A 10,869-nucleotide genomic window follows, 5' to 3' on the forward strand; every position below is an offset into this window, starting at 1 on the left:
TTCATAAATACCATAGAAACAGTTAATAGATACATATTACATCATGATGCTTTATAAATTAAGTACTGTGGAGGTAGGAGTGAAAACTAACAAAACTGCTGGTAAATGTGAACCCTGCTCTTTTTATTCCCATACACAAGATGGCACTGTAGGGCTACTTTTATTAAAGTTCTCCATTATATTAGTTGTACCAATATCACTCCATTAGGCCTACATTTCTTCCAGGGTGTAGAATGACAAGTTTACGGCTAGTTTATGATCAGGCCATTGGGTGATAGTGTAAGTGATAAAACAGGGGTGGGCCGAATGACAAGCAACAGGATGGAGAAAGGATAACATAATCCACTTCAAAACACCAGGCCCAACCAGAATAAAAGAGTGATTAAGTAATGAAATCATCTTCAAAACACCAGGCAAATCAGAATAAAAGAGTGATTAAGTAATGAAATCATCTTCAAAACACCAGGCAAATCAGAATAAAAGAGTGATTAAGTAATGAAATCATCTTCAAAACACCAGGCAAATCAGAATAAAAGAGTGATTAAGTAATGAAATCATCTTCAAAACACCAGGCAAATCAGAATAAAAGAGTGATTAAGTAATGAAATAATCTTCAAAACGCGTCTAGTTGCTGTCTTTTGACGTAAACCATATGCTCGGTCTTTACTGTGTATCATCGGGCATAATTGATCCTTTATTGATCATTGATTCACATTTAGCACAGTATGTCCAGGCCACCTACAATGGAATAATATGTGTGTACAATTAGTTCTGATTCTCACTCATAGTTACTGGTGGTGTATTCCTGGGGCCATTAAGCATCTCAGAGTAGGAGCGCTGACTTGCCTTTTAGATCCTAGATCAGCACTCCTACTCTGAGATGCTTGATACATACAGCCCCTGATCCGTAACTCTGACACTGCAGACAGTAAGGCTGTTTCAGTGTGTCACCTACATTGCTCTTCTTTACGGTGCATTTTTCTTTGCCCGTTCTCTCGCTTTCCTGGCACATCCACATTGGTGCTTGATCTGGGCCGTGGCGAGTCAATCGTAAACAATAGCCAACATGAGAAAGCAGGAAGATATGCTTGAGAGCGAGGCCCTTATCAGCGGAAAGTTCTTAATTGTGCTCTATGTAAACGGTGTGTGTAACTCTTGGCACCTGGAAAGAGGGTTTTCTATGGTCAGATGTGCGAGTGGAGATGGATCAGTTCAGAGGCCTATCGGTGCAGATGGCGAAATACACTACACGGTTATTAATCATCTCAAATAATTCTCTGATTGAGGTGCTGAGCTAAGCGTTTTTCGACATTCCTCAAAATATGCTTGTGTCTTGTAGCCCATTGAACATTGATTTGAGCCTCCCAATGGAATCGTTTGGTGGAAGCTGATCAGCTAGAGAGAGAGGAAGTGTATCTGAGTTTATGGTGGAAATTCTATGATAGCACCAATAGTACAGATGATATGTGTTGCATTATCCCTTGATGGCTCTGTGCAGATTCAGATTAGCTAATGTACTCAAGTCCTTAAACGTTGGAGGTTTATTCAATCAGATGTAAAGAGAAAAACAAATCATTGATCGGTGTTGAAATGTGGAAGTCATTTTGGCCCAGAGTCCTAGCAAGCTCAGTCCCAGCTGAGGCAGACAGTACATCAGTGACGTGGATGAATGCATCATGAATGCGTCATTCTTTGTGTGTACTGGAGGGCCCAGAAGTGTCTCAATGTACTACTGCAGCTCTGTGGATATGCCAATGACAGCCTTGCAGGGGGTGAGACATTCCACAGAACTACTGCTGGGGGGAGAGATTTGTCATCAGCCATGACTTCACATAATAAATACAGAAAGACGAAAACATATTTCCTCTCATCACCAGCTGGGACCTCACCCACACACCTTGTGCTGACAGTGACAGAAAACCCAAACCATATTTGACTTATGTACACTTCACTGTTAGTGTTAAGTTAATAAACGTTTCCCTACAAACAAAGTGAAGTTGATATAAGTTTCCTTACAAACTTGATTCAGCTCCGTCTGTTTCTCACAAGGAGCTCTAGCCTTGAGACATAACAGAATAGCATCAAAAAAATATATTGACAGTTTGTGTTGTCAAAGAACATGTTGAAGCTATCCATTTCAGCCTTTGAAAAGTTTATAGTTTTCCACTTCAAGCAAGCTACACTGAGTGTACAAAACATTAGGAACACCTTCCTAATAATGAGTTGCACCCCCTTTTGCCCTCACAACAGCCTCAATTTGTTGAGGCATGGACTCTGCAAGTTGTTGAAAGTGTTCCACAGGGATGCTGGCCCATGTTGACTCCAATGCTTCCCACAGTTGTGTGAAGTTGGCTGGATGTTCTTCTTTGGGGGACCGTTCTTGATGCACACAGGAAACTATTGAGCATGAAAAACCCAGCAGCGTTGCAGTTCTTGACACACTCAAACTGGTGCACCTGGCACATACCACCATACCCCACTCATAACCCATTCATCTACACTGATTGAAGTGGATTTAATAAGTGACATCAATAAGAGATCATTGCTTTCACCTGGATTCACCTGGTCAGTCTAAGTCATGGAAAGAGCAGGTGTTCCTAATGTTTTGTACACTCAGTGTATATCCAGTCTATATTCATAGACACCCACACCTTTTTGACAGCTGAAGTCTAGCAGGCTGTATTTTTGTGTTTCAAAGAAAGATATTTGTGTAAAGAATGCAACTCAGAAAAATGTCCCTGGAGCGTACATATCCATTCTGTCTGGACTTGGAATTGGTAAATTGTTGAGCTGACATGATACTACTCTAACCCAAGGATTTTAGGTCAATGTCAGATGAATTTGAGGGACCAGTTTACAACTCTAAACCATTGACTTCAGAGGCTGAAATATGATGCTTTAAACCACATATAGCAAAAAAAAGTTAGTCAATTTGCTCAAACTATTATTGAAAATATTTTGCCTGTTTATCTGGTCTGTGGTGATTTAAAATAATCCACTGACTGGCCCATTAATTGAAACATGACTGAAACTGGAAAGGAGTCAAAGGGGACTCTATATCATTAACATACTTTACTCAACCAAAACAAGAAATATAACTGCCATCTGTCAATAACAAAACCCTTTTCCATAGTTTAACAATCATCTATATTATAGTTCACCCAACTTCGAATATCTTGGTGTAACTGCTAAGGGGTTGGTTTGACAGTTGTTGGACCAGGGTTGTGTCCTGGTCGGTGCTATGCCTGAATTTGCTACACTGGTTCAGCTTAAATAGTGCAGCTGCAATGTGATTTCTAGTTTGCTCAAAATTTGGACATATTATTGTAGCTGAACCTAAATTAATTCTCAAGTTGAATTGTATGTTCCCTCAACCTAAAATTTAAAGTTGAGTGAACATACAATTCAACTTGAGAATTTATGTTGGTTTGGCTAATATGTAAAAATAAAGAAAGTCACACACTCTAATTATGCTCCAACCGACATTTCAACGTCGTCGATAATATGCCCAAATGTTGAGCAAACTGGAAATTGTATTGCAACTGGTTGCTGTGAGAATTGTAAGTTGAATCAACACATATAGAATAAAAATGGTTTTACAGTGTATTGGAACACATATTAGTCTGAAAATCAGTTTACTCACAGGATTTGAGCAAGTGAGAAAGGCTACAGGGTCATCAGCTAGTCAGCAGTCTATTTTCAAAACGAAGACCTTCTGTGCCTTCCAAACTGAACGTCTAATAGAGTGTGAGGAAGCATTGAAGTAGAGAGACAGAGAGAGAGAAACTAGGAAAAGGAGTGTGAGGGAGAGGGAGAGAGCGAGAGAAAGAAAGAAAGAGAGAGAGCAGTTGAGTGAGAAGGAGAGAAAGAGAATAGGAGAGAGATGGATTGTATTGTAAGTGGTAGTGGGCTACAGTAGCTCTCCCCTTGTCTGGGGCTGTCTGTCCCATTGTGGGAACCCGCCCAAGCCGCCCATCCTAGGAAACGAGAGCTTCCTGTTGTTTTATAGAGCTTTCCTGCAGAAAGGTTGAGATATGTAATCTGGGTCCACCAGGGAACAGGAACAGAGCAGTGTCAGGCAGAAATGAAAGCCCCTAATCCGTCTCCCATGTCTTCTTCTTCTTCTTTCTCCTTTCTGCCTCTTCTTCTCTGGGGTAAGTAGATGATTTACAGAGTACTATATGTATGTAAAGACGGTCAGAGGTATGGAGAAGTATGTTGAACTACTGAGAAAAAAAGTATGTAAAATATTGCCCTAGATTTCACCTCTTACAGTAAGTGGAATGCTTAGAAGCTCACGGCGAAGTAAGGGATTGTAGTAAGAGCTTTGCAGATCTAATATTAGATTCTTGTTTTAAGTTGCCTAAAGTAAGTGATTTTGATTTGTTAAAAATATTTTCATGCTCCAATGTTGAAGAAGCAGAGGTTAAATATAGATATGATGATGTTATGGATCTTGTGTCTTTCTTGAAGATTTTAAGCAGATTGTTGTTCTAATTTATATGATCTGTTTTTTTTACCAACAAATACACAAGATATGTGATTGAGATAATCACGGTCTTCACAGAACACAATGTCACAATAACAGTTTAATAAGGAACACCTCAGCTTTAGAGTCAATTTCCCAGACCAGATCACTCTACAAAAAAACAACAACAAACAATGATTCAAAGACTAAATTAAATAGTTTGTGTTTGAGGAAATGGCTGAACTGTTTCAGACTTTATTCAGAGAACAAAGGGAGGATACACTCCTTGCCACTGACCAGCTCTCTCTCTTCATTTGTATCTCTTACCCACTCCTCTTTTTCTGTCTCTTCTATATGTTCATCAGTCTTCTATATGTAAAAAAAAACAACACACATCTGTCTACTAATTTCTGTATTTCTACTTGCTTGTGTTTGTCTTTGTTTATTTCGCTGACTGTGCACGTGTGAGAATGTGAGTGCACACTTTTCTGTCAAGAACTCTCCGGTGACATTGTCCCTGTTTCGTGTCTGTCCCTGTAGCACTGAGCTCTACAGCAGCTGGCCTGATAGGACATTACGAAGCGCCACAAGCTACCACACCAGGTAACTAACTGTTGTCCTCTTCTCGTGGTCTCTACGTCAACTAACACAACTCATCTATGTCAACTAGTGTTCAATACCAAGGGAACAACAACAAATGTTTTTTGTTAGACTGTCTTCACTTCGATGGGGGTCCCATTGGGGTCCCGTGTGGCTCAGTTTGTAGAACATGGCTCTTACAACGCCAGGCTTGTTGGTTTTATTCCAACAGGGGACCAGTACAAAAGAGTATGAAAATGTATGCACTCACTACTGTACGTCGCTCTGGAGAAGAGTGTCTGCTATATGACTATAATGTAAATGTACTGATCAATACATTTACATCAATACTTTGATTAAACAGTATGTTATTCTCATCAATTAGGTTTCACTTCACGACATGACTCAACAACATATGCAAACTACCAACACCGCGGTAAGTTACCAGATTAATTGAACACTTTTTAGGCAACAATTTAACACCTATTTCACAATATTGGTATTACACAACATAATGATCACAGATGGATTATGTTGGAAATGTTTGTAATGGTGTAGCACCCCATTAACGTTCGAAACAAACATTACCATCGAGGTTTGTCCTTCGTCATCTCTATCGCGCAGCGCTTTGATGTGAAATTCTATTTGAATCCATGGGGGACAAGCACTGTAAACACATGGGTTCAGAACAGAACTGGCCAACCTCTTCAAAAAAATAAAAAAAGACAACTGAGATGCAACTCTCTGCCAAGAGTCCCAGGCTTCTAGCATACCGTGAAGCCAAGACAAACCTGTGGGGAGGTCCCCACCGTTGTGGGGTTAGCAGCAGCTGACACAAGGCCCGTAATTGTCTGGGGTCAAAGGTTAACTGAAGCCTAGTTACAGGCAGCCCCCCCACCTGGTCTGCACTTCCTGTATTTGTTAACAATTCGCCCCATGTGATGGCTGTGTTATAAACAAGAACTCTAGAGTTGTGAAACAACTGGAACTTTGGAGCAGCTAGTCCCCCTTCACTGTTCCTCACCCTATGATTTCCCTTTTCTCTCTTTCCGCTCCCCTCCAACTCACCCAACTCTGAGCTCCTCCTCTGCTGAAAAGACACATTTCCTGATGTCATTACTAAATCAAAACCGTTGCTCAGCGAACAGATGGTGTTCAGGGGCCCAACCACATTGTGTAGCATAGATTGTCCTGAGAATACATCTTCTAAATCTTTTTAAAGTCACATTAAATGTTATTATTTCATCCCATTAATCGACAAAGACTTATTTTGAAAAACATCCTTTTTGATAAGGAGCTTGAGATATGAATAATCGTTTTAGTGATGATGAAGAAGTGGTCTAATGCGTTGTCTTTGAAGAGCAGGATGAAACAGAGACAGTAGTCTGCTGAGGTAACAGTCATGCAGCTCCACATGGCTCAAGGTACTAAATAAAGATCCAGGAGGAGTCCACCCATATTCCCAGGCTTATCCTATTGTGTGAACGCTGAAAGTCCTATTGAGTTCGAGATTTGCATTACTTGCCTGTGGCTGTGGGGCAGATAGAGAGTAGGTCTTTGCAAACAGCTGGCTGACTCTAATAACGTCTTCCAGATACATTCACATTAACCCAGATATGAATCCACAGCCGTCTGCACAGCACACCGTGCGTAGTCATGATTACATCCACCCTAAACGCCCTGGTCCTAAATGTTTACTTATGTTTCCGATTTGGCAGAGGCAACCCTCAAGGCAAATAAATCACAAGCTGCAAGTCAGCCAGGCCTTTGACTGTGAGAAATGGAGACTAAAAAGCCCAACTAGAGTTAAAGAGTAAAGGGTTTTCAGATGTGAGTCCAGCCCAACTTGGGTGTGCTCCCTTTTATTTGAGAGAGAGAGAGAGAGAGAGAGAGAGGACAGTCTTTTGAGCCTCCACCCCTTTAAAAGGCAAGACAGTCCTAAAGAAATGCACTGGAGAGGGTAAGAGCTTGCTGCCAAAGGCGCAGGGCAGACAGACAGATCCCCGAGGAACATCTGGTAACCTAACCGCGGGTAACACCGATCTGACATCTGGTAACCGAGGGTAATGCCGTGTCTAGCTGCTTCCACCCCTATCTAGTTTCCTGTTATGCCTTGCAGGGCTCGGTGTTAGAAGTTCAGGCTCAGTCTAGATGGTCGTCAGTCAGTAGGGGAAACTCTCCTATGTTCACTTTCTCTGACATGAAGGGAGCGCTTGTTTTCTTTGCGGTGCTCCTCTCTGTTCTTTCTGGTGAGTGTGTGGGCTCGGCCCGGGCGGCAGCGAACGCACGTCTCGCGTTGCTGGACAGTCAGAATGAGTTGCTGACACGATGTGCGGCAGTAAAGATAACATTCATTGCATGCTTCGTTTTGATTGGGATCTTAAATGTTACATTGGTCATTTGAAAAACTTTTCTAGAAGATTTGATCATTCTTTACAAAAAAAAGATTTTGAATGACACAGCTGTTCAGTCTGTCTGTTTGAGAGACCGTTTTTAACATACATTTCTGTTGTGATTACAACCATTGATCAGTCAAATGTCTACAAATGTATTGTCCTTTTCTCTTCTCAGGCGTTAGCCTCGAAGATAGAGGATTCTCCAGTGGATTAGGTGGGCCATTATTACCTTTCTGACTCTACATGTAGGCTATTTAATAGTGTTGAATCAGAGGTGACACTGCTGTTTCTGCTTGCTGTTAAATCAACATAAGGTCAGACTGGGACTTGTTAGTAATAATGTGTAACCATGAATCTTTTCGACATTCTTCTAATCCCTCATTTTAAGGATTCATTTTTGACGATTGCATAATTTTAAAGAACTGATTTTCTAACTTACAGTATTCTCTCTCTAACTGTACAGGTTGTGGGAATAAGTATGTTAATTGTGAAGACTACTGTGGCATTTGTGTGTATTTTCACACAAGGACCGAGTGCTACGCGACCTTATTTAAGGAAACCTGCTACAGTCCTTTTGTAGGTGGCATGGAGTTGTTAAACAACACAGACTGGTGCAACTGGAACAATGTGAAGAGGTAGGCCTAAATGCTTATTTTAATCCACTTATTGTTCTGTTTAATTTGTTTCTGATCCTACTTATCATGCCATTGGTCTTGCATTATCACATGCTTAGTTAAAACAGTAGTTTTGAGAAACCCAACACACAGTCAAGTGAAATCAGAGTTAACTCACTCATTAATGATCAATCCATACCATGAAACTCTTAATAATGTCTTTCAGAGCACATAATGTTGCCCTCTCTTGTACTAATAGTACCCCTCCTATCCCTCCCTGTAGGATGTATAACACCTTCACCATGTGCACGGAGGAGATAGCAGAGTGTCTGCTGATCCCCTGGCCCAACAGGATGGTGGAGAATGAGTTTGTAAACATCCACTCCAGGTTCTTCCCGGACTGTCCCAACGAGGCACTGAGCGACCCCCCGCCCAGCATCGTGTTTGCCCTGGTGATGACCCCCATCTGCCTCATCCCCATCATGGTGGTCCTGGTGGTGCTCAAGACCAAGAACGGAGATGGCAGCTCCTGATAGGACGTCCTGGATCCGTCCTCATCCACCCTGCCTCACCTCCATGTTCAGACTCACTCTCTCCATCCCCTGAGGGGTAAAGACTGGGACCATTGACTCAACTATTTTACAGAGAACTGCTTAGCATCTTCCACCCACTGATGATTGGCTTAGCTCTGTGGAGTCCTACCAAAACAATCTCACAGCCCAAACACCTGACACATGACCTTTTTGGATGCACTGATACAGAATGAGTTGTACCACATGAGCATCGTCCAAGGATACAGGGGTTCAAGAAAGGGTCCATCAGTGTTGTGTAGAGTGTCAGGTCAACATGCTCAGGGTTGCTTCTTGAAAACTCATCTTCTCCTCATTCCTCGATGCTACTCTAACCAAAAGTGGCGACAGCCATGTAAATGTTTCGACTTCCTACACACCTTAGGAAAGTATTTAAGATGGTAGGGTTCACGGACTTATGTCATTCTTGACAATCCATTCCATGACCATCTCCATCTTGTCCCAGATGTGAACCCTAACACTGACTATGGTAAAATAGTTACATTCTTTACAATATTTTGATATTATATAGTGGAATTCCTGCCCTCTGGCTGGGAAAACGTGAGTCTCACATTGCTGGACATTCCAATTGAGTTGATAACCAATGACAAAGGCTTTCTGTTTGAGGAATCCCCACTCTCCATTTACTGTACACTCTGAAGAAAAGGTGCTAACTAGAACCTAAAAGGGTTCTTCGGCTGTCCTCATAGAACCCATTGAAGAACCTTTTCTGGTTCCAGGTAGAATCCTTTTCATATATCCCCTTTGGGTTCAAAGTAGAACCCTTTCCACAGAGGGCTCTACATGGAACCCAAAAGAGTTGTGCCTAGAACCAAAACGTTTTTTTCTTAGAGTGTAGTTATCCATATAGGATCTCCATCATGTTTATTTCTGTATGTAACTACAGAACAAAACGTGATGTACCCTCTCACCTGATAGCTTTCCTGTCCTTGAATGTGTTTTGTGTATACTGGAGAGCCCTCTTTGCCCCCGAGTGTAGGGTTAAGAATGTATGCGTTATGGGGTGGGTGTAGGAAGGCCATGATGAAGGGGGTTGGTCAAGCATCAGTCCGTGTTGGGGTCAGGAACTAGACACAATGGGTGGGTAGCCTACGCCCAACATGTAGTCTATGAGATCTGTTTCCAGGAATTGTCTATTTCCCAGCATTAAGGGCCCAGCGCCTCAACCTCTCTCTCTCTCTCCCTCTTGACAATGACGGCCCCCACTGTCGCCCATGATGAGCCAGTCGACGCATGCCTGAGAGTTGAATCAAGCATTAGATCAAAAGACGACAAACATTTAGTCTCCCCGCCCCCGGCTCAGTGTAGCAGTGAGCACTGACTGTCTATCTCTCCTCTACTTAAACGGTGTAAGAACTGTTTGTTTCATTTTTTATTATGTTGTCGTGAATGACACTGAAAGCATTGAGTTGCATTCAGTTTCAGAAACAAAGAAATATGTTTATGTATAGTATTTCTGCTCTTACTCTGGACATAGGACGTCCTAGACTTTGTACTGTCTGTGAGAGGGGTGTGGGTCTTAGTCAAAGCATAGCCTCTTTCCTTACACAATGTACTGTATATAATTTTATTTTGCAATTAAATATATTAAAGCCAAAGGCCTAATCACTTGACTTTGTTTTGAACGCTACGGAAATGGATTGTAGAAATAGATATTGTATTTTTGTGAAGTCTCCTAACTGGATCTAATTGGTTTAAACCCCCTGCCTTAATGGAATGCACAGCTGATAACACCATGGATGATCCATCAAGTTTTTACTCATTTAGACCCAGTGCAGAGATGGGTGTTATTGTGAAATCTAAATAGACCCTTTGCCCTTCACCATATAGGGCACTCCTGTAGATAAAATAAATAAAAAGTATTTACCCTGTCTTGTGACTGCATGGGTGGTATTTTCACCATTCTTTATTGCAGTCCTACAAGAGTTCATTGAAGCTGTTTTACTCACATAACATAGCTGGTGTGTTTCGGTGTGAGGTCTCCTCTCTAAGCAAGAAGTGACAGCAGCTGTGTAATCCCCACCCTTATCTGGCATAGACAAGTCAGGCTGGGTGGGGTGGGAAAGTGTGTTTGATGGCCCTCTTCCTCTCTAGAAGTCAGGTCATCCTCACCCCAGCCCTCCTAGTGACCTCACCCACCTCCAGTGTCACTCTTCAGGTCCCAGTGGGTTCGAATCATAGAATTTGAATTCTTAGAATGGACACTCCCATGGTCAGAGGGC

The 10,869-nt window shown here is 41.9% G+C and overlaps 1 protein-coding gene across 2 annotated transcripts; it reads left to right on the forward strand.

Annotated features, from left to right (window-relative positions):
- The first annotated feature begins 3,803 nt into the window (after positions 1–3,803).
- LOC135555703 (receptor activity-modifying protein 1-like) lies at positions 3,804–10,245 on the forward strand. Of its 2 annotated transcripts, XM_064988381.1 has the most exons (6): positions 3,804–4,154; positions 5,009–5,071; positions 5,433–5,483; positions 7,619–7,657; positions 7,907–8,078; positions 8,341–10,245. In XM_064988381.1, the coding sequence occupies exons 1-6, from the start codon at positions 4,085–4,087 to the stop codon at positions 8,588–8,590; spliced, it is 645 nt and encodes a 214-aa protein (XP_064844453.1). In that variant the 5' UTR covers positions 3,804–4,084; the 3' UTR covers positions 8,591–10,245. The 2 variants fall into 2 exon arrangements, with proteins under 2 accessions (XP_064844453.1, XP_064844454.1); XM_064988382.1 differs by lacking the exons at positions 3,804–4,154; positions 5,009–5,071; positions 5,433–5,483 and adding an exon at positions 5,506–7,296.
- Positions 10,246–10,869: the final 624 nt, after the last annotated feature.

The sequence above is a fragment of the Oncorhynchus masou genome, chromosome 15 (assembly GCF_036934945.1).
Source record: "Oncorhynchus masou masou isolate Uvic2021 chromosome 15, UVic_Omas_1.1, whole genome shotgun sequence".
Classification (NCBI taxonomy): Eukaryota; Metazoa; Chordata; class Actinopteri; order Salmoniformes; family Salmonidae; genus Oncorhynchus; species Oncorhynchus masou.